General features: G+C 40.1%; 1 protein-coding gene across 2 annotated transcripts in view; it reads right to left on the bottom strand.

Moving 5' to 3' along the window:
• Positions 1-25,060, bottom strand: part of SPIDR (scaffolding protein involved in DNA repair) — a 208,203-nt gene that overhangs the window by 48,328 nt on the left and 134,815 nt on the right. For both annotated transcript variants that reach the window (XR_001411377.1, XM_014936883.1), the window contains exons 9-10: positions 23,274-23,484; positions 21,193-21,431 (exon numbers count right to left, since the gene is read on the bottom strand). Coding sequence is in view for 1 of the 2 variants with exons in the window: in XM_014936883.1 (XP_014792369.1) it covers positions 21,193-21,431; positions 23,274-23,484 (450 nt within the window). In the remaining variant the exon portion in view is untranslated. The remainder of the gene's footprint in view (positions 1-21,192; positions 21,432-23,273; positions 23,485-25,060) is intronic.

The following is a 25,060-nucleotide window of genomic DNA, read 5'->3' as shown; positions in this document are numbered from 1 at the left end:
AACATGTTCTGCTTGCAGAAGATTTCAGAATTTTAAACAAATATGAAACACAGTTTATTCACCCCAGGGAAAGAAGCCATCCTGCAGATGGGTCCGAGGCTGGAGAGGACAATATGAACAGTTGTAACGAAAGGCAGAATACAGGTTTTTCTCCTGGCTTTAGCCCTCGGCACTACAGCTCATTCATCTAAGTTAAGTTTGAGAAATCTAAAGCAACATCTAAGAACATATATCAGATGTATTTTGATCAGTGTGTACAGAGAGCAGAATCTTACTCTAACTCTACAAGCAGGAACATGTTGGCCTGACTGTACGTGGATCAGGGATATCAAAGCTCTCTTCCTCCTCTGACCAAAGTAAGATACAAACTTTCTCTATAGAAAATTCAAACGCACGCACCCCACCCCTGCTGCACTTTAAACCTTACATGATTTTTAACTATTAAAAAATTGAAGATCTCCTCATCCTCTTTCTTATATCTACAAAATTATGCAGCCAAATGGCTCCTGAGCTGGGAGAGACCAAATGCTGTGTCCTGGGCATGCAGATGGATCACATTCTCACTAAATTAATACTTTTTGCATTATTATTCCAGGATTAAACCTGCACCATTTACACCTCCTGATTTCAACAACTCTAGGGTAAGACCTCCATGAAAGAGAACTATTCCAAACATGCAGCTAACCCAGGAGCAGCTCCTGAACATAGAAGTGCATGGGTACACCAGAGAGTCTTGCTTTCCCCAGAAGCAAATAACTTCCAAAGCTGCTCTTCCCTGGCTCCTTAGGAAGGGTGTTCCTCTGCTCTTCCCCCTCTGCTTGTCAAGGCTGAAGTCGAAAGAGTTTACACTAAAAGGGCAGATCTCCCAGAGCAACCCAATCGCTCCTTCCAATCAGGCTGCAGAGATGAAGTAGCTTGTCTGAATTTTATCATGACTGTGGTATGGCCAATGTTTTATTAGTACTTCCAGTATTTGGTGCAATTTCCTATAAACTCCCCAATGTAGCTCAAAAATCATTCTGGAGCAATGTCAATATAGCAAAACCTAGGGTGTACAACTTTCCTGAAATGTTAGGCAAACATCTAGAAGATTTCTCTTTGAGGTACCACCATAATGGTGTCATACCTGAAAAAGAAAAGTCAGAAACAATAAAGCAAATTTTGTGCCTCAGATGTCCAATGGAACAATATGCCAAAGATTTAACGTTCCCAAAGAACAGACAAGAAGTACATGGCAGAATTAGTTTCATAGCAGAGTGTGCCACCACAGCTATGCATAAAGATGTCATACAGCTTGGCCTTTGAGGACAGCACAAAATAATTCAAAAACAGAACCGGCAAGAGGAAAACAGACTACTTTTTCCTGGGAACTGAGCTATGCTAAATGGCTGATCCTTCTCAAAAAGCCTCAAGTACCATACTTGTTTGACTGTTTCACTAGTCGAACTGTTGCCTGTTTCTCTGGGGAACTGGGAATATTTATTAGCTGGTCTTATTAGTTATGTGACGTCCAACACTGTTCATATTTCTTCAAAAAAGTTGGTACAATAATTGCAGCTTCTTACTGATGAATGACCAAACCCTTGGTTTATTGAAGATTTCAGAACTCAGTTAACTGTTGCCTAGTATATCTAGAATAAAGTCAAAATGAAGTCTTTTTTTAAAAATGAAAAGCTTATTTGTATGTGGCTTACTATATTTATTTTAGGAAACAATAAAAGGGTAAAATGCCCTAACAAAACATCAAGATATTATGACACGGTGAAACAGACAATCCTACCTGATTGCCACACCTTTTAAAATTATGTATAAGGACTCTTTTGTTCTCTGGTTTTCAGAATGTCAAGCGACTCATAAGCAATAATCTGGACCTAAATAAACGTACGCTAGTTAAAAATTCCTTATTTATTTAAAGCGTGAAATGAATCATTACTTCAAGTATTCAAATAACATCTTTCCTCAGTTGCCTCCTAACCTCTCTTTTAAATAGCCAACCTAAGACTATACCAACAAGCTAATGGCAAGCTGAATTTTTTCTTAACCTGTTAAAAACATTAACCAGACAGTTTTAAGTATCATCAGAAATGCTTAATATTACTATCATTATGCTAATTTAATGCAAGAAGGTAGCTACAAGTCAGGAATTATAAGGATTTATTTTTTTTTAGTATTTCCTTAATGCAATTACCTCAATTCCTGTATTTTGACACTCTATCAGTAACATCAAGAAGTGTCAGCAGAATTACAAGAACTGGAAAGATGAAAAAAGTAAAACCACTCTGACAATGTCATCAAGACTTTGAGAGCCCTACATGATGAAGGATTTGGATCTGTTTTTTTTCAATAAGACAAAAGTCTCTTCACATAGAAGTCGCTTCACCTTCCCTTCTCTCAAAACACATCTACATAAACTTTAAAAGGTTTTTTTATTCAAAAGAAGGTTTCTTCAGCTATTCATAAAGAATTACTCGCACTTGGCCAGAGGTTTATATCAATTTAAGAGAATAACATGGAGAGATGTGTTTTTAAAGTGGGGAAATCCCAGCAACCCACAGACATGAGCAATGAAGGTGCACACAACCTCTGAGGGCATAGATGAGGGGACAAAAAGGAAGCCAGGTCAAATCTTGGGTCAACCCCCCATGAAAACGGTAAAATAAGGGTTGGAAGAATTCCTTGACAAAAAAAAAGCAAAACTGCAATATCCAGTAGCCCCCTCCCTCCAGCCCCACCAATAGATAGTTGCTCTCAACCAAACCCATGCTTGTTTAAACATACAGTTTCTCCTACCCTCCCTCATTATCTGGCCAGAATTAATGATTATCTGATTAATGAATTGTTACTCAATTACCACTTAACCCAATCCCTGTCAATTAATTCTAAGCACACCTGTCAAACCACAAGAAAAAAATGAATGTTCATCTCCTCCTCTTCTTTTCCCACATTCTCCTTTACCTCCTCCCTTTTCCACTCCCCGCAGTTTAACACATTCTGGGATTTATTTCCCTGTATCAGATCCAAGAACTAGAGAATCCTCTGTACCTTTTTGATACTGGGAGAATAGGGAATGCTGGTCCGAAGCCTGCCCTCTGCACTGAGTATTCTGCTCTCACCTTTGAAAGAGTGTCAGCGCCTGTTGAAGTGGCCCCACATTGTCCAAAACCCCCTGACTCTCCTTACTCCTCCAATGCTACTTTTTGGGGTTCTTTTTTATCTCTCAGCTCCTTTCAGAGAAGCAGTTCCTCCACCCAGCTCAGTTCATTTGTTCAGAGAAATCTTTTATTCCTCCTGAATGACCAAACTGTTTTGAACATGAAACAGGCAAAAGAAATACAAATTCCTGAATAATATTCTAATCACTGCACCGCCCTCTTCCACATGCTCTGTAAGTGGTATATATTGTGTGCCATATGCCAAAATGATTTGTATATGGTATTGACATTTTTCATGTTCCCCACAATGTTTGGAATACCACACTACACAAGGTGCAATAAGATAAGATCATTTATGTAAGCAAAATATGACCTTACAAGTGTATAAATCCCTTATTTGCGTATGCAAGAGAAATAGCTGTGAGCACCAGTACTATTTGTATGTGCAATTATTTGCCTTACATGCCACATCAATTCTGCAAACAAATAGTGACTATTTAGCAATATTCATCTCTTTCTATTGTATAATACTGAACTAGGGAGAGAGAGAAAGATAAGACTTTAAAGTCCGTGGATAAATAATATACTGGCTGCAAACTAACTAGTATAGAAATTTGAGGTTTGTGCTGTGAGAACAGAAATCCACGGCTGACAAAACAGCAGGAAAAAAGGGAAAGAGCAGCCTGATCCAAAAAACAGCACTGCAAGAGGTTGTGCTGCTCTGAGAGAAAACATGGGTCTAGAAAGAAAACACAGCTTATATGTACCATTCATACATATAAATATACATATAAAACCCACACATTCTAAGTCCTTGTGTTTTTTTCAATCCATGAGGGAAATATTAAAAAAACCTGACTAAACGTTCCTGTGTTAGGAATCTGAAGGAGGTAAGGTTAAGTACTCCAACATCAACAGATGACACATTCAGTTTTTAGTATACATATTCTGCACGGTAGGAAATCTGGTATTACATCTGAGTATTTTGCACCTGTGCTACTCAACGTATGGTTAGAGAGCATCTGTTTGCATTAGTTAGCAGGGTCTGTAGCTGAACAGTCTGCTAGCATTTGAACTGGGGGACATTTGAGTGCCACTGCTGGGTAAGAGCAGAAAGCTGTCAGCCTTGAGTCTGACTAGAGGTAAGTCCCCCAAAGCTGCTCCTTCACACATATGGAAAGTATCATGTGATGCCCCTACAGAGATAGCTGGACCAGTGTGGTCTATGACCTAATTTGGAGGATGGTTTCAGAAGCACTTTACTTCAGCTCTCTGTCACATCTTGAAATATTTCCTGCCTCGGGTGGCATGAACCTCTTGGGCTGGAGGAGGAGAGTCTACCTCTTATCTCTCTCCCCCTTCTCCCTTTCCAGCCCCAACTGTTTCCATGGTAGAGCCAGCTGTAGCTGCTGCCAAAGAAAACAAGGCATTTTCCTACCTTGAGGGCATTCCCCTTTGAACATCAAAAGTCTATAGCAAACAATGGAGTTGAAACAGCTTTGCAAATAAAAGGTCAGAAGAATTTTTCATAATGGAAAATTATCAGGCTACCTACAGGCAGGGGTTGCTTCCAGCTCACAAACAACACCACACATGCTTGCAAATACACTTCATTTTGAGCTGAACTAGTCCTTGCTGAGATATTGCATGGTCCCAGTGATGTAACTCAAATTCATCCTCCCTCTAGCCATTTTGTAATCACCTTAATTGTCAGGTCTTAAAAATAATAGATTTTTAGTTCTTTGGGAAGGGAAAGCACTTACAGTATGAAGCTGAGCAACCTGTAGGGTGTTCTGAAACAGCAGTTCACAAACTAAGCAGTGCACAGAGTAGGGGAAAGGAGAAAGGGCATGTGCTACTGGAGAGCGCCAGGGAGAAGAGCAGAGCATGTGATAAGCTGTTGATGGAGCTGTGCTTCGCGAGCTCCAGCCAAAGGACAAATGAGCAATGCAGAGAGCCCTTGGCTGCCAGGAGCTCCGGAGACCATACTAGAGGCCTCCATGGAGAGTTGGCAGGATGGGATTCAGCAACAGCAGGAGCCACATGTTTTCTGGGCTCCCGCTCTCTGCCTGCGCGTAGGCCCAGCCCTGCGAGCACAGCAGTCTCTCACGGGGTCACATTCCCCCGTGGCCACCCTGGCCTCCACTGCCCCAGTGTCCACTCCACTCCCATCCCTGCCTCCTCCACAAGCACACTCCAGTCGTCTTCCCTCCTTCCTGCCTCTCAGAAGCGGAGGGGTCGGCAGGAAGTCTGTGATATCCAGTTTGAGTGCCGCTGCTATAAAGACAGAGAGAGAACTCAGTCCCTAAACCAAGAGCAGAAGATGGAAGGTGACTCAAGAAGCATTTAATGGGAAAAATACAGGACAAGCTATGGCTGAACAACTTTTTGGCACTAACCCTTAGCTAGACTAAAATCCCTTCAGATGTGCATAACAAAATAATTTTACTGCGGGAAATTAACAGAGTTTAAATGTGCACCCAAAATATTTGGCATTCATCTCCCTGTGAGTTCTGCATATAGGTAAGCCTTCGGCAAAGGGGGAAACTATGATTATCTGCATTTTTCTGCATTGCTGGGGCAGTGGAGGAAGGGAGTAGGGGACATGGGTTGAAGGCTCTATATTTTCAGGGCAACTCATTATGCTGAAAACAAAAATTGTCATAATTTCACAATAAAAAGAGCTTGCTTTGGATTTCTCTTTTATTTTCCCACTCCCCTACTGAAAGGTTCAGCAAACACAAGCCAGAACAGCTAGTGACTGGAAGCGTAGTTGCGTAGTTGCTCATTAAAAGAATTACCCCCACCACATCTTTCACATATCACCATCCTGCCAACTCCCACGGGAAGCTGCCCAACAAGACCATCACTCTCACTTACTGCCTGCAGCTTCTCCCAAGATTTCAACACCTTTCTGTACATTCATGCCTGACCTAAAGTGCCCAGTATGGGAACACTTCTCCAATCTTTCCTTCCCTCCTCCTTCCCCACCTAGAAAAGCCTGGTCAGCCACACTTTCTTCACAATAGGATGAAGAAAACCTGTGAGTTTGACTAATTGCAAGAACATTCAACTAACTATCAGAAGTACTGCTGAGAAAAAAACGTATGAGTGCTTAGATTTTTAACGTGGGGGATTGAGAAAATGGGACTTGACTGGTGGAGGAAACTGGTAGTTAAAGGTCACTGATAACTGGGGGAAAAAAGACTAAGTAAGATATTCTCAAAGTCACTGGTATATATAGACTGTTTCCATTTGATAGTTTTCAGTGAGTTTCAGCTCAGTGGTCTATTGTTTTATAGACACTGTAACTTACATTTTAGCAGATATCATCAATTCAGATTAGTCTGGAAGCTTAAATCAGCTCAGCATTTCCAAATAGAAATAGAAATGAGAAACTGTTATTGGTAAATGACACCATATAAATAATAATAGAGGGATTTTTTCACTCTTCTGCCATAAGGTACATGTGCTAATTATCACAGACACGTCTAGAAACCTTAATCAGGTTCATGCCCCATCAAGACAAGGCACATGAGATACACAGCAGTTTGCTTAGACTGCTCACAGGCTTCAGCAAATTTTAACAGATGAATGAAAAAAAGGGGGTGGGTGGGGAACAATAGGCAACATAAGTATTCCACAGAAATCAGCATTAATGTTTTTCTGCTGCTTCCTATCTTTATTAATGTTGTAGTGTGTATGGATGGCTTTCCCAACCAACAAGGTCTCCAATTCTAATATCTCCTTAAAGCTCGTCTTCGGTGTCCAGTTCATTTGTCCATATGTGCCCCAAGACAACTGTCTCCTTTTCTTTTTTAAGCTGGCAACAGATTTATTTTTGAGATCTGAAATATACTAACATTATATATATATATATATCCAGAGAGAGAAAAGATGCATTAAGCCATTTTGCAAAGGGGCAAAGGGAGTTTTCTGGCAATTACTCAGCGTAAGGAGCAAGGTATATGGAGAATAGATTAGATAAAATTAGTAGTTGTCAACCCAGTACTGCCTGATGACAGAAATTGCAGCTTTATCTCTCTCCTATCCATGCCTCCCACATATCATGTGCCTCATTAGGATGCTATGGACAGAACACACAAGAAAAAGACCATCCTCAAGTCATCAGAAAAAGCTATCATCATGGAAAAACTGCCAAATTCGGCCAATTCTGCTTGGTTGCAGAGCATAATTATATACTATCCTACACTATCACAGTGTAGAATAGTATATAATTCTATCTATCACAGCATTTGAGGAATGGGAAAATCCGTGCTGTAATCAGGTGCCCTGCCAGCATCAAAAATGTCTCCTTACCTCTAAACACATGTTCTTTGCATGTTGGAAAAACCACCAAGACCCATAAATTAAAGCAAACAGACAACTGACACAGGGAAAGGACTGATCAGTCAAGATTCGGCTATGTTAAATTGGCTGTATTAAATTAGATGTTGCAGAAGTGTGGACTTTGACAAAACACTAAAAACAGCTTTGCCAAATATTTGGAGGAATAAGACACTGGTTTTTAGGCTACACGGTCCTCTAATATAGTATCTGATAGGCCAATCTATGTCCACAATATCCATGACGCTGATTGTACCAGCCATCTTTGTGGGAAAACTCTGTTGGATAAAACTGCTTTTCCCCTATTCTCCACATCCCCCCAGCACAGAGGTTTTAGTTTCTGTCATGAGAGCATGAGGAACAAATGAGAAAGGACCCCGAATGGCAGAATAGTCAATTCAAAACAAGCCCAAGGGCCAGCACGTGATGACACTGCATAGGTCATTTCCACGTACGTAATAAAAACCGCTTACAAAGCATTTAGGAGAATGGTAAATATGAATAAAAATGTTTTCTATCAGATCACAATGAACAAAAGTCCCTCCAGCAGATTTACCAAATGGTGCAAAACATTCCAGTACAGTTTTGCTGGTTTGCATTAAAAGGAAGAATGTGAGTACATCAAAGCGTGACTTTGCCTAAGTAAGAAATGATTCTTCTGGCCCTCAAAAGACTAGCTGACTTCAAAATTGGAATGAACTGAGCCGTGACCCACATTTGTAATGGTAATAAGGAGCCAAATCATAGGACACTGCTCTGTAGGGAAGGGTAGATACTGCTGATAGAAGTTTTCCCACCTGTATTTCGATGGTAGAGCTGTAGGCACTGAACACACGCATAATTCATGAGCTGTGCTTCCACAGTCTCACAGGGCTTTCAAGAGCCTGTCACATTCTTTTCAAGTGGATCATTAAGGGTGGTGTACCTAAATGGATGGGTGGAGGAAATTTATCTGAACAGGAGATTAGAAGTGATTCAATTTTGGGAGATAACCTGACTTTTTGTCTTGGTAAGACTATAGTTCAACCATGTGAGTTGACACTGGCCTCTGAGGCTACTCAGCAGTTTCACATACAGATACTGTTGTGCAGATGAAAAAGAATAGCATTATAAAGCTTCTCTTTGTGAACCATAAAGGTATAATTCTGACATGATGATGGCTGATGTAATCAACGTTTTCACGAGGAGACTAGGCTTAACAAGGCAAACTAAAGCTTGTTACAATGAACTTTCTGAATTCCCCTGGACTTGAAGAGTTCATCAATGACAATCGGGGGGGACTGTGACAAAGATAAGAGGAATGGAAATTCATGCTGAGATCATTTTACACTGGCTCAGGAATCTTCTCTAGTGTCTGTAAAACACACTGCAAGTAGACACAAAAGACCTGGGAAGAAGAGGAATAGCAATGATGGTCTTCAGTGCAATCTACTTTCCTCAGGGGAAGAAAACTTGAGAGGGAAGCCAGTCCTGAAACTTCAGTCCTGAATCCAAAGCTTTAACTATGAAAACAATTAAATTATCTGTGAGAAAGCAATAAGCTTATTCCATGCGTTCTGCAGAAATGCGAAGCAGAGGATAGACAAAATTTCTTCCTTCTTCATTAGGCACCTCTGCCATTGCCTGGATGAGTGGAGCTATCAGAATTGTTTGGGGAACACCAACTGACCAGGAAAGGAAAGTGTTGTATTGACGCAAATACCAGAGACTATGGTGCTTGGCATACCGGAGCTCTAAAAACAGCTCTTCTTGTGCCTTCCTCATTCTCTGTTTTGCAGTTGCTTTTGTTATTTATTTTTAAATACCCTTCTGACTAACTGTCTTGCAGAAGAAGAGGGGGAAAAAAAAAAGAGAAAAAGCAAGAACTGGGAGAAACCAGAGAAGGATAGCTGAGCCATCAATTCCTCTGGGTCAGACCCTTAGGTCCAATCCATCCTGTGCTACTGCCAGCCACTTACATCATTCATAGCAAAAAATTTAGCAGTCCAAACTGGTGTGTTCAAGACTTGCAGAAATACTGCTTATTCCCAACTCATTCTAAAAGCTAAACAGAAAATACTTGTATCCCTGTAGCTGCAAAGCATTATTTAAAAAGAATAGCTTTTAAACAATCAATAAGCCGTTTAAAGATGCCAATCTTGTGATTTGCTACGCTAAAAGTTTTCACACAAAATCTTCGTGAATCCTGGAAAAATTGTTCATTAAAAAGGTGCATGCTGTTCTAATATATATCCTATGTCAGCACAAACAGCCTCCATGTAAACACGCAGCCATGAGTACCATGAGTAACAACTCTGTTTCCATCAGAAGCCCTTTATCCTGCGTAAGAGGTCTGCACGCTAATAGATGTCCTAGGCTAATGTTAACTAGCTACAGCTGGCTCGCAGCTATAAAAAGCATTAATGAAAACATAAATACTAACTTCTCCACTTCCCTCAGCCCGTACGTCAGGGCTGCGCAAAGGCATCACTTTCCAAGCGGTCTGTGTGAATGAACTGGCTGCTCTGAACCAGCTCGCTCTGGTTCTCCCGAGTTTGTTTACCGAACAGCGTGTGCAGAGACACGGGGAGCACGGGGGGACGCAGGGGGAGAGACAAACCACGTGGCCGCCCGCCTCGCCCAGCGAATCCTCCCGCTGCCCGCAGCCCTGGGCTCCCACTGACGGCTCGGCAGAAGGAAGGAAATATCTATTAACAGAGGGTCTCGACCTATGGGCATAAACATGTCAGCCCGCACCGAAGCTGAACACAGCCCCATTCTTCCAATACGTTACTGTGTTTTGCTGTAATATTATTTTGCTTTGCTGTTCTGAATTGGGCTACAATAAATAACGCCTGCAGTGACACACACGGAGCAGAGAAAGGACGCTTCATCCTTCGGAGTTCTGCGCACTCTTAAAACTTACTACAGGATTTATATTTTCATTGTGCCAAATATAAAACAAAATTGCAGAAAACCGAAAGGGACTCAGATTTATCCAGTAAGTATCCAGAAAAGGAAAAAAAAAATTATCTATTTAATGGAAAAGAGGATGCATGAAACTCCAAGGCTACGAATTCAGACAGAAACAGGAGGATGCTGAAGTGCTACAACACTCAGCGATTTTTATTCAACCGTGCTGCACACACACACTCTTCATTATTCTTTGATTATTGGACTGTTTATCTTCTATTTTAAAATAATTAGCTTTGTCCTGAAAATAGTTACTTTGTCACTGTCTGTTTCTCTGCATTTCTGCAGCAGCTGACCTCAGCCGGAGACCTTCAGGTCTCTGCCGGGAGGCCGGGCACGCTGGCGTGCCATCCACAGCCAGGCTCCTCACAATTCCTCCCAGTCCTGGGCTTGCTGGTTCCTAACAATTGTCACAAGCCAGCAGTATCTGAACACTAGCCCACCTTACAGGAAAAAGAGGAGCCCTCTTTTAGAAGCACATAAAGCATCTAACATCACTGCCTGTTTTCAGATTTCTATTCCATTTCAAGATACTGGATGCGTATTTTAAAACCTCAGCATCTGAAATCCCACCAGTAAGCAAGAACCATACCCAGCTTTTTTCCTTTTTCTTTTTTATAGAGGAAATCCTTTATACGAGGCTGATGAAATTTTGGGCTGTTCACCCAGAAAGCTTAGAAACACTCAAAAATACATTTAAATAAAATTCCAATTTCCAAGTAACATGACTCTTCATTCTCATTATTTTCTCCAAGGCATCATTTTTTTAATTTCCTCTGATTTGCACTACCCAAACAACAACTGCAGCCATGTCAGTCACCCCCAAATCCAGCTTCTATGTATTTCACAGGCATCAAACAAAGGTTAGAATATAATCTATTTGGCTACGCAGGAGTTTCCTACATCTAACACACAAATGTTAGTGAACATGGCACAACCCTTTGCAAGCATTTAAAAATAAATTAGCCGATTGCGGTTTATTGATTTGCTGAACTTCCAAATTATAGGTGGCACCTCTTTTGCTTTGAGTTCTTCCCCTTCTACTTGGTGCATATAACCCAATTTCTAACTCTTTTCTTACAAATCCGTGACCTTAGCAGAGTCCCTCCCCACTTACACTACTGAAGTGCCAACAGTCTGAGGGCCATCCTTTTTCCTGGCTGTTGAGGCATCAACTTCAAATGCCTGTTTTCTCAAGATGTTATTGCTATAATTCTCCCCCCCAAACACGGATGATGACTCAGACACACAGAAACAAAACACCAAGGTATAGATGAGGTTCTACCACAGATATTTTTAATCCTGACTACACAGCCCAGGCTGCAGCAAGAAGCTTTTGGCAGTTTTCAGCTCCCTTGCAAAGGAAATATGCACTTACAAATAAATAAAGAAATCAAAACCACTTTTGCAAAGATTAGGCACTGAATGTTTTTGCTAACAAGCTCTTCCACTTCCCATTTACATTATGTTACTATGGCTAATTTATAGCTCTATGTTGAAGATGTGACATAACCTGTTGTTCCAATCAAATTAATTTCCTTGAACATTCTTCCTCATGTCAAACAGAATTTACAAATTTTGGCATTTGTTCAGAGGCAGGGGAAAACGCATAATCCCATCATTACAGGACAAAGACAGGAACATCCGTAGCTGTCATGACTAGATCATATTTGAGTTCAATAGTGGGGAAAGTTGCTGCCTCAGAGAGTTTCCGCTTCCTTAGCAGGAACTACATAGGCTCAAGGGAAATTAATGGGCAGACAGAAAGGTAACTCGCACAAAATGGTATTTAAATACCTTTTCACCATTCTCACATTCCTCATATGAGGATCTCAGCTCAACACATTACTTCCTTCTCCTATAACCTGCCACTTACTCCCTCGCGTGGGACTCAACTTCTGACCACACTTCGCACCTCTGTGAAGCTGGGACTCCAGTGCAATCCCTTATCCCACCTCACCAATGGTGCATTCCTTGCACTTCTATTCACTCACTCAGAAACAGAAGTGAGTGTCTCCTTGCTGGTGGACTTTCTGCAGCACGTGCTGAATTGGGATCACAACTACACAGCTGTGGAAAGGACCATACCCCACCTGCCAGGCAGGCACTCCTAACTATGTGGCCACCCTTAGTCTAGATTAATTGGGAAACTACTGAGAAATACAGAATAATTTTATAGTTTTATAATCATTTCCTTAAAGCCATATTCCTAGGTAAGGATGATGCTGCTGTACAGGAGAAGACAAGACTAGATCATGCAGGGACAGCACAAGTTCCAAGTGTCAAATGGCAGCACAAATGCACAGGAAGTGGAAATACTATAGAGACTTCACTGCGCCTTGCACTGAAACTGGGCTCCTACCTGCTATTTATATTTGTGTGTACGTGAAAGACAGCAGACAACTTCCTGGGCAGAGGAGCCAGCACACAGGCAGGGAGAGCCTGTCTGCTGCTTTCTCTTCTGTATTTGCCTCTTTCCTTGCACTGCTGCAGACAGGAGGAAGGCTACTGGGAGCAAGCAATACCCTCACCCCATTCTCAGGTGGCTGCATGAAGTCAGCTTTCAGACGGAGCCCTCACACCTCTAGTTGCACCCATCAGTAAGTGCCTCTGAACTGGAGTAAGCAGCTGCACAAAGATATTTACAGTTGGCTGGTGGTAACTGCCTGATGGCTCAGATTAGCACCTCCAGAAGGGCAGGATCTGGAGCTGCTTCTGAGGGATCCTTCTCAATCACTGGCATACCACCAAAAGTAAGAGTGGCAAGAGTTGGGAAATCGCTGATACAGAGAAAGAATTTTTAAAATATGTATAAAAAAATCCTGTTATCAAGTGATATTGAATAAAACACAGCCCACAATACAAACATGACCAAAAATTACACTCTGTAACTTCATGACATCATTCTTGGTCCATTTAAATGTGAAACCTCTCTGAAACATATTTTGCATTCAGTCCTAGCCATAAGCACTTGCAAAGCAGGTTGTCCAGAGAAGCTCACACTGCAGCCAAACACAGCCTCAAATCAAATCTCTAAACTCCATGAGTTCCAAAACCATTTCAAACATGTATCAGGCTGTATGTATCAGGTGAATAATTTCATTTTTTTTTACTAGGAACTAAAATAACAAAAATAACTAAATCTCTCTGAACTACGGTTCCACTTGAGTCCTTACACACTGAAGTGTAATACACAGTAAGTTTGCCTCATCACTTTTCTTGTTTGAGGAGGACATTCTTCTCCAAACCCAGTGAAGCCCCCTTCAGCCAAAGAGGCGGTTGAGGCATTAACTGAGATGAGGGTGAGGCTTTCAGCGCAGCCTGGAGCAGGTCCCTACCCAGTGGGATGGTGCTCACTGCCTTTGGCTGTGAGAAATGGAACAAAACCAGCAGGCACTGCAGCCACTCAGGACTGGCACGTGAGCATGAGATAACTTTGCTAAGTGCATTTATAAGTCACATACTTATTTTAAACCACAATGCATACTGAAAGAACTAATTAAGATTGTCTTCTGTGAGGAACTTTATTTTATTCACATTGTTTGCTGCAGCTTAATCTTTTGTATTCTATAAAAGAAAGTGTATAAAAGCATAAGATACAGATTTACAGGCCTGCCTCCCAGGAATATTGTCCCTTTCAAAGTCTGTCTTGTCTTAATTATTAGAGCATGCCCATAATTTTAAAACCACATAGGACAGTGTGTTCCTGTCTCAGTATTCTTTGGGACAAAAGATCTCCTTCCCAAAAGACCAAATGTATGTTCATGACACCTTTCCAAGGAGCATTGATTTGTTATATCCAAGCAGAAGCTTTTACAAAGCTGACGACAAAAACTTATTTCTAAGAATCTTCCTTTTCAGAAACCTCTATTGTATTAAATCTAGGCTGATGTTTCTTTGCACATCCACTGACCTATGCAGATATTTAAGGCTGTGCATACAGAGTGTTTACCTACCTGTGCAATATTTGGGTGATTAAATTTCTCCCCCAACTGTTAGCTCAGTTGTGTTCATCTAGGCATTTATAACTGCTCATAGTCCTTGCCTTCTGTACCATGGTAGCAGGAAAACAAATCCCAGAGACACAATCTGGCTTTTATAAAAGGTTCAGAGGGCTCCAGCACAACTTTAACACTTCCCTAGGTCAGGACTGAAGTCATGTAGTCAGTGAAAGGTAGAGGTGTAAAACATACATGGAGGATTTCTGCTCTCGGTTCTGTCAGCCATGAAACTTTCAGAGATACAAAAATTCAAGGGGAAGAAAGGTCAAAAACCAAGGGGAAGATTCCATAGCTTTTACGTAGGCCATCTTAGAATAATTCTTGACAAATAACAGGTGCTGGAAAATTACTATTCTTGGTTTAAACCAGACAATGTACAACAGCACATACCTTGATTGTGGCTCTAGGGCTGGAAAATTACCTTTTCAAATTGTTCTCTTTCTACTCCCTAGACTGGTCTTCACTATAGGATAACATACAGGGGGCCATGTCACTCTTCCCATTCCCCCCATTTAGATATTCCCCTGAAAATGATCAGTTGGGTGGATACAGCCATACACCAGAAAGCAGTGGGAAATGAGGTGTTCCAGTGCAATGAAGCTTCCCCAGCCTTCTAAAGCCCTGTATGCAATCATCAGACGTGGGAGGCGTGAAAAGGTATGGTTACATGGTAAGTGGTTGTCAATACACAACCCTACATAACGATACTTCAATACCATTTATCTCTCTCTGTTATTTACGTATCTCTGCAATTTCTCTATCATGGGAAATACATCCATAGGTAGAGCTATTCCTCCTTCATGACCAACAAAAAGTGTGGGGGTGTGTGTGACTATCTTCTGTGAGCATATGGGCACTTTATTGATGAGTCTAAGCACTTGAGTATGGAGGAAATACAAGCTAGCAACCAGTGTCTCCTTTTCGCATACAGGAGCCTGCACACACAGTGTTGGCCATCTGACAGTTGGTTTCTGTTCCTGCCCATTCACTTTCCAAAGACACTGAATCCCTGTCACACTTATGCACTATGCCAGCTACTGCCTTCTTGAGACTTTTTCTATATCAGCACTTTTACCACTGCCCTGACATATTTTAGAACAATGGCAAATTATTTAACTGCCGATTCCCAGTGCAGGGCCGAAAAATAGTAGTGTATGTTGAGGGATCCTTTTTTTTCCTTTGTACAGCGTATATCAGATAACAGTGCTTTCACCTTGCCCTTGGACAGAATAAGATTATGTAAATATTTAGCACTGAAAAATAAACGGCAATGTCAAATTAACAAATTGTTGTACTACGGTGGCACTGGAAGAAGCCCAAGTTCCATCTGCAACATCAGGAGCAGGGAAAGCTGCCTTGCAGAGCTATCTGGGCAAAAGCACAGGGAAGCTACACTGTTAATTATATAATACAATTTAATGTCACAGCAGTACAATGTGATACCAAAGCTGTTTTTCCAACTCTTTTGTCCTTACTCTCTGTTTTAGCGGCTGCAGTTTGAGAATTACAAATAGAGCAGGGTGGAGGCAAAAGGGAATAATCCAAGTGTCAGGGAGTCTTTGCTGTGAATAAAAACAAGGGGGAAAAAAAAAAAAAAGAGAGACTTCAAAGCAGAAACAGGTTACTAGACCTCAAACCACAGCTGCTAAGAGAACTATTACAAGTCTGTCAAGTGGCAATTAGACTACTTTGCAAGAATATTAAAAGCACAAATCTTCACTTCTGAGAAGTATCTGAAAAGGGGAAATCAGAGAAAACGACTAGCTTATGGAGTACTCTTTACTACACTTCAGTTACCTATTTCCTGTTTATTTCCCACTTGAAAAATCACATCCCAGAAACATAATGTAATTTTTAAAAACTTGCATTTATGACCATTCCATTTAAAATGTTTTGTTGAAAAAACACACAAAAAAACAAATGGAATGCTGTAAACAGATTAAAGTCAGCCACAAAAAACATTCTGACAGATGTTAGCATCTGTGAACACGGATCTTTCACGACAGTCCTTTCCAATCTGGGCTCTTTTCAAATAAGAAGACCTCCAGGGTTTTTTTGTTGTTGTTGTTATTCATTCAATATGTTTTATAAAATTTAAGCTAGGTTTTCCGTACCAGAAAGGTGACTTCTCAATACATTAGTCCACCTACTTGGAATTCTCATTGCAGCACTTGACACTCAACATTTAGTCGTGCATGCTACCAGACAGGCTAACCCATTGACTAGATTTGTGTTAAGATAAACAGCAAACATCATTAGATGAAGAAAAAGAAGTAATTAAACTCTGAAATGAATTAGTTTTACAGGATTACCACTTGCCATTTTACACAGAATTACGTAGGAACAGACTACTCAGAAATTTTCTAGACTATAATGAATCCCAGCAACTGACTCTCATGTTTCTGGAGGCCTGCTCAGAAAGAGAAATGTGACTTTCCCCAAACTTCTATTTTTTTCCAGCCACTCAGACAAATCCTCGGCTCTTCTAAATATTTTCCTCCCCAAGGGTCCTGCTTGTATGGTAGCAGGCCTTTCCACTTCTCTAAGATCTGGCAAATTGAAAACAAAATAGAGCAAACCCAAAAGAACTGATGACTAGAGTATAGTCCTTTTTTTTTTTTTTTTTAAAGTAAATGTCCTGTCTTTCTTTTGTTCTTGGAATAGAAAGTTATAGCAGGCTAGAGTGCTAACATTCAGGTGGGAAGTAGGTCAAAACATACGCCAAGAGAAGCGAATGGAAAATTTCTTTAGTCACCTACAAAGATTTTAAAATGTGGATTCACAGCTATAGTAGCATTGTTCTGTATTAGCAGTGGTTAGCTTTTCCTTCTTAACAGACAACACCCTTTTCTGTCCAGCCTCCTCATCCAGATCTTTTGAGTGCTCTGACCAGTTTAACTGCTTAATAGTCCTAAAAATGCATCTATTTTCGTTTCACCAACTATCATACCACCAGCCCTGTCCTTTAAGGCATAAAACTGACTAGCTCTATTTTCTACTAAACTCACGTGGCCTGCTCAAAACAAACAGATACTGGCAAGAGCAAAATCCAAATTATACACTGCTTTATCCCAGGAACACAAAGTACAAGGCCGACGCAGTGAGTCAGACACCTCAGCGCCAGCAAGCTCCTCAGGTTGACAGGAGTCTCTTTGGGATCTTCATATGTGTAAGCCAGGCCTTTTTCAAAAAGAGTCAAAATAATCGGGTTTAGACAAACATGTGTTGTGTCATTAGCAAAAGCATCTCTCTCATCAGAGGGGAAAAGGCAGCAAAAAGTATGACAGGAATGCTGGAAATGGGCAGACAGTCACGGCGAGTCATATTTTCTTCTTTTATTTTTTTCCTCCCATGAAACTCCTTCAGCATGAAAAGTCCATTTGCCAGAGCAGTTAATTACATGGGGGAAAGGAGAATGATTCGACAATAATGCAGGGAACGTGGGACCAATTTATGTACGACAGAAGCCAGAGATCTTCTCAGTCTCTGTAACGATTTCTCAGCGTCCTTGGAAAATGCTTTAGATACTTGAGCTGAACAGATGTAAACCCATCAGACGTACCCATTTGTCTATCAGTAAAAGCCTAGATGCCTATAGGTGCTACCGTAATTTCTATGCTTTACCCATGTTAGTTTAACACATTAAGTGAATCCATTTCCTTAGAAAGAAAATAGAGATCTCTCCCACAATTTGCCAGTCTCTTTCTAGAAACTGGATGCCTTGAACAAAAGGCATCACTTCCCCCGCCCCACATTTAATCTCATGCCTCTTTTCATCTTACAGTGTATTTCATGCTTCCCCGTGGCAACAACATCTAGGTTATTGTGGGGTGCTACAAAAGACAATATACTACAACAGCCTGTCTAAAATATAAATCAATTAACCTTTCACCTTAGATATCTACTTAGAAACTTTTGTTTACAAAACAATGAATTATCTAACTCATCTTGCCTCACAAAATACAAACGTTGCTTTCATGGCAGTTTTACTTTACAAAAAGAAGTTTACAGAGAAGAAAAGAGGTTTTTCTTAATTACAAAAGAATGAGCCATCAGTTGGTTCAAAGGACTGCCACAGGGCGTTGGACCCTTTTGCTCACTATCAGGCGACAGACATTTTTGATAGAGGAGAAAAGTCTCATGTGGATGCTTATCAGCCATGGAAATAGCAGCTGATAAAGCAGCATGAGGTATCTTCCATTCCTCAGTCTTCAAAGGAAGGGTTCCTTCTCTTCATTGCAAAAGAGAAAGTGGGATGATTTTTCTCTTCAGGATCCAAAAGACAGCCTGGTAGCTGTGAATACAAGCACAGAGCTCTTTTTTTTTGAGCTGGGCCACCTATAAAATTTGAGGAGCTTCCAAGAGGCCAGTTTAACAACTGCACGTGAGAATACCCGGCTACAGCTTGTACAGAAGCTATGGAAGCTCATTTTTTATTTTATATATATTTCAAGTTCGACATAGGAAGTGCAATCTGAGATTTCTGTTTTCTTTCACCCCATTCGTGTGAAGGTTTTGAGTTCAGGCAAGTTAACTACCTCAACTTTTTAAATTTTTAAAAAAGGTAGAAAGGACAACTCTGGGAACTACCAATCTGTCAGCTTCAGCTCTGTGTCTGAGAAGATCATGGAACAGAACCTCCTAGTAGCTACACTAAGGCACATGGAAGACTGGGAGGTGATTCAAGACAGCCAAGGGCAAGTCCTGCTTGATCAGCTTTGTGGCCTTCTACTAAGTGTCCCTGCTTATTGCAGGGGAGGTTGGACTAGATGAACTTCAGAGATCACTTCCAACCCAAACTATTCTGTGATTCTATGAAATTATGTGATTGCACGTTAAGTATACTTTTTGCTTAAAAGTTGAAAGGAAATTTGGAGAGGGTATTATCATTTGAATTCTGCTTGAATTGATGGTATTAACAATCAGCCTGAATAACAGACTGTCAGCTGCCCTGCCTTTTGATCAAATGTAGCCCTCTGGAAGAAAATCTACACAGAGGAATGCTATCCTTAAAATCACATATTGATATGGGGCTAGTAAAGTACTTTTCCTCTCACTTTAAAAAAAATTATATATTGTAGCAAGAAGGAATTAAATATAAAGCAATGAGTTCACACAACAAGATGTACCATTTACTTTTAAAAAAACATTACAAGTTAAGATCAATAAAACTATTATATGTAAAGGAGCTTTTAAAAAATATTGGGGATAAGGCTGTTAATAATTACTTTTCTGTGGGTGATGACCCACCCTGAATTTTAGTGAAGAACAATCTTCCTCAATTCCTCCTGGAGAAATTTTATTCATCAGTGAGTACTGTAAATCATCCAGTGGCTTACAAGGTAGCAAGAATTGAGAGAATCCCAGTATTTCCAAAGCTCAGGAAGAGGATCTGTGAGCAGGCTACTACCCACCAGCAGGGTGGCTTAGAGGAACTCAAATTCTACAAACCTTTGAAGAATCCCTTCAAAGCCTATTGCAAATTACATCTGCAGAGTTCTTAATGGGTCCTTTTAAACTAATTGCACATCTTCAGGTCCTAAGCTCTGCATTAAGGTAGATCTCCTGATGTCCCAAAAGGCTGAACCCTGAAACTTTATATAAGTTCTGCTACTGTAACTCACTTTAATAAGCTTCCTGAATGAAAACAAAATCAAACATATCTTACCTTACAAAACTTTAAGCCAGCAGGAACCAAAAGTTAGTGCAAACCCAAAGGAAGGAAATTCAATAATAGACACAGTGATCTCAGACCCAGAGTTGCTGAGAAAGACTTTGAAATCACTCTTTGGTGTCAAACCTTGAGGATCATAAAAGGAGAAGGAAAGGATTCAACAGTTCAGTACTGGTCAGAAGGGAGAACTGTGACTGGTACATCTTTTGTACTTAAGGAAACAAGGTCCCATTCTTGATTCCCTACACTGAAAACTGACCAGTGTTAGGATGCAAAGAGGAAAACAGAGGAGGCTAAAACCCCTGGGCTGAAGCTGTATGCTCCATGGGGTTTGCGTGTAAGATTTCTGTGTCGGTGTTAATGTTTTGACACCAGATCACTTTTTACTGAACAGGAACTGAACTGCTGTGACCTCCAGATTTCCAAAAGTCTACAGGAGCTTTTTCTATTGGCTTCACAACAGAAGTTTGCGTGTGTATACCTATGTTTCTGTAATAGCACCTGTGTGAAATCCCCATTTCAGAAAAGCCTTTCATTTCTCCATCTGTCTATGTATTTCTCTTTTGCTTCAGAAGACCACTCTATGAGCATAACTTACTAGCAGAGTATACTGGAGACTGAAATAGGTAAATGGGAACTAACAGTTATTCCGTGAAACTCAAGGAAGACCACTCTATGAGCATAACTTACTAGCAGAGTATACTGGAGCCTGAAATAGGTAAATGGGAACTAACAGTTATTCCGTGAAACCCAACAGTAAAAGATATCAATGATCATCACTGGTTTTATATTCACTTCCCATTAATTCATTTTCAATCTTCCTGTCATCTGCTGAGGCAACACATGAAGCATAGGCAGATCCTTCCCTCCTCTGGGCAGAACTACTTCTATGTCATACTACACTTACTAAAAAACTACACCACTTCCATCAACAGCCCTGCGCTTTGCTGAGAGTGCTTATTCCCTGCAAGCTGACAACTAAGAATGACATTTCTGAACTCCTCCTTTTTGGTTTCTCGTATATCACAGCCTCAACAGGAAAATTTCCATGCATCTTATTACTCACCGAACATTTGGTGGATCTGCATTTACGATGGGTGTTGCACAAAAAGGCTTGTTTCCTGGAACCTGGCTTCTGTAACCTTCTCTTGCAGGCAAACAGTACACCCTTTGGATAACGACTCGTACCTGTGCTTCTCTCCATCCCACTCCTCCCTGGCTTTCCACCATTTCCAGCAGAGAATCATTAACGGCACTCCGCTGTTTCGAATCACAGTTGTTATGGATTTGTGGAGCACAAGCAGCCTGGTGAAGGAAAACTCATTAATAGAAACATTTCAGGGGACCTCGAAACTATGTAGTGCTGGAGAGAAAAACTTCAGAATAAAAAATCACTGCAAGTAATGCAAAATCAATTTCAAAATACTTACTGCACTTGAACTAACTTACAGACTAATGGGCAGTATTTATTGCAGATTTTTAATGAACACTCAAGAGAGTTGAGCACACAGTGCTCTCCTGTATTTAACTGGTGCTATGGACTGAGCTCACTCAATCCAAGAGAGATGAGGGTAACACCGGCAGGAAAACACAATTGATATTAGTACTTATGATTCTTCCCCTTGAACTGAGTTTCATTTTTAGTATTTTGATATTGCATTCCTTCCTCCTCTAAAAAAGGGGTAAAATCCATCTTGAATTTTTCCAGACTTTCAGATTGTTTAAAATGAACAGGTATCTAGTTTTATAGAACAGTGCTAGTTCTCAGACTTAAACATTTTAATGCAAATATTTCAGTGTAAAAGAATTAGATGATTAATTAAAAGTACAAAACTTTAAAAGTACAAACCTTAATTTATTCTTTCACTACTTCCAAAACACATTTTATCAATAAAATCTTCCAATAAATTTTATCAATAAAGTTATGCTACATTTTGCCTTAATTGAAATGATTCGTTTCAGTAATTTTAATATTAAAATAAACCCCTCTTAGTAAAAATTTATGCAAGTATAAGCTAATATGGTCTACATATATAGGCTCCTTCCCAGTAAGAGCCAAATTTCTGGAATTTCTAGAATCTAGAAGAACCAATGAAACCTATTGTTACAAAAAGCTGGGTGACAAGAAAGGTTTTCAGAGTATTACTGACTGTGCCTAAGTCTTATCCACCACTAGAGAATGAGAATTTGCAGTATTTAAAAGAAAATTGTGGTACGACACTACCCTTTGTCTACAATACAGCTGCAATAAAACTTGTCTACTGAATTTTAAATGAAGCGGTTTTGTTTAAGAGGGGAACAAATAAATTGTTCTTGTTTTTGAATACCACAGTAGAAGCTTTTTACAAATAGAGTTGAAGCAAGAAAGCAGATTAGGATTTAATTTATGTAACTTTTTCATTCCCAGGCCTATAATGGGAATTATATATAAGACAAATACAAAATGTTGACACTTGGTGTTGTTCATCAGACTTGTAGTGCCAAACTTCTCAAAAATTAAGCATTAAGAATGATTTTGGGTGGCCAAGATAAAGCCTTTATAAGAGCCTTACTTTCAGAAAGTGCTGGCACAAACTATCAGAAAACCAGATCCCTTAAAATACCTCAGCTTGTACACCCACAGCTAGAGATATGCACAGTCAGTACTCATTTTAATATAAACAAAGTCAAAATAGGAAAGAAAACAAATTGAAGGGGTGGGAAAGGGGGGTGGTGTTACCACTTGATGCTTTAAAGGATAGGATCAATTAGGAAATGAGTTAAGAAATAGGAGTGGGGAAAAAGGAATGTTTATTTAAAAGACCTTGAGTGAGTTAGCAGAAACAGATTTTATTTCAAATAAAGCTTAGCTATTCAGCTATAAAGAATAAGAGAAAAATCAATGAAAACCAAAGCTACAGCTACTATTTAGCACAGTAGTGAGACTTCAGCAAAATAACCTCACAGCAGTTCAGCATTTGGATGGGCCAAAAGCCTCCGCTAAGAAAATATTATTAAAATAAACACTGCATGTTATTCAGCCTTGCCTAAATGAAAGTGGAAACTGAACAGGTCAGTAATTTAGAATCTTTGTTTTTGTTATGATTTCCAAACATCTGCTCGCCAACTTCTTACCAAGTGCTAAACTGTGAACCAAATGGACCTTACCTGATTATCTGAAGATTCCTGGCGTAATTCATCATCGAGGTCATCTAGTCTGAACGTCTGTGCCAAAGATATAATGTTCTTCCTAATAAGCATCTTCGTAAGACTGTATGTCTTCTCTATTGTTTCTGAACGTGCACTGAGTAGGACCTTCTGACTAAAATATGTATTCATGATAACAGGAACATCTGCATTTTTGAGAAGCAGTTTTTGCCTGGAAAAAAGTAATTTAAGTATCATCAAATCCATTATAAGTTAAACTACAGATAAGCACTATTTTAAAACGTGCTGTATTTCTCTCCCCTTTTTTCTGTAGTTACCACTAAAACACTCAAAGGTGCATCATCCAAATAGCAAATAAATCACCCCATAGATACATTCAGCTTGCACCAGCCCTATTAGCTCAGGCATAGCCCCAGGCGAGTGGAACTCCACTGCATCCAGGGACAACTTACACCTGGAAGCCAGCTGAGCCAACGATCCCTGTGAACCCCATCCAGAACCCCATCTGGCTTCACACCAGTGCTTACTTGGTGTCTCTGCATTGTCAGCACAGGAGCAAGAGCACGAAGAACCCCTGCATACAGCTACCAAGGTAAAAGTCATGAACAAAAGGTTATTAATCCTGCTCTGTGTTAATTCAGAGCACTGGCTCTGCTGGACCCCGCCGGGGTCTAACATGAGCGGGACATCCCTTGCTCATGAGTGCTAAGCACTGACCCAAATTCATTCCCACTGCACCCAGCCACAAGCTGTTCCTTCCAATTTCTCCTCTCTTTCTAAAAGCAAAGTCTTATGCTTTTCCTACACTATGCCACATATTATTTTGGTGTATGTTTGCTGATATTGTTAAGTGTGCTCTCCAAGACCCAGTTCTGGTTTCTAGTGACAATGTAAATTCCCAAACAGCCTCACATGCAGCAATTTCTCGCCCATTAGATTAAGGTAATGGTTACAGAATCCCTAAACACACAATAAATTAATGCCAAAGCATGTCTCAATGTTGGGATTATTTCATATGCTAGTATCACCATCATGCATTTAGAAATACACTTTTTATACTCACAGGATACAAATCTAATGAAGTCAGCTAACAAAAACAATCAGTAATCTCATTTTCTTGAGACCATCAAAACAGAAACAAAATTCACTTAGTGACTTTATTGCAGGCTGTGTTTTTCTGCTATTAGATTTGTATCGCTCAGGAGTAAAACAAGGCCCCCTGCCTTGGCAGCAAAGCTGAGCTGACCTAAGTTCAGAAGTAACTTCAGGACTTCAGTCTCCAGACTCCTCAACAGTCATATTATGGAGATGAAGCAAGTTTTCACATCTATGACATTATTTGTCAACATGCAAGTGTACAAAGTTAAAAAAACAAACCAAACCGAAACAAACTGCACTCAAAAGTACTTAGTTCTAACCTCAGTCCATACAAGATCTTGACCATGATCTGTTTTTATAAAGGACTCTTTCATTCTTCTACAGAATGGATAGCTAAATGGAAATTAATGCACATGTAGTTTCAGAAGAATAGGAAGAGTTGCAGCAAGTTTTTAAATATAAACCCCGGGTTTTTATAATTAGGAAAATAATCTCTGACTTGTCTCTATTAGAAAATAATTAGGAAGATGATTGCTGCCCTTTAGAAAAAAAGTATACATTTAAAACTAAGCTTGCAACTTCGAACTATGACTCATACACACAAATTCTCACAAAGACATATTGCTTCTATCTGTGCACACTCAGGGAAGCTATGATTTGAAATAGAAAATTTGTGAAACGTTGCAGTA

The sequence above is a fragment of the Calidris pugnax genome, unplaced genomic scaffold (assembly GCF_001431845.1).
Source record: "Calidris pugnax isolate Ruff unplaced genomic scaffold, ASM143184v1 scaffold51, whole genome shotgun sequence".
NCBI classification, from domain to species: domain Eukaryota; kingdom Metazoa; phylum Chordata; class Aves; order Charadriiformes; family Scolopacidae; genus Calidris; species Calidris pugnax.
This window is presented reverse-complemented; position numbering and strand designations above follow the sequence as displayed.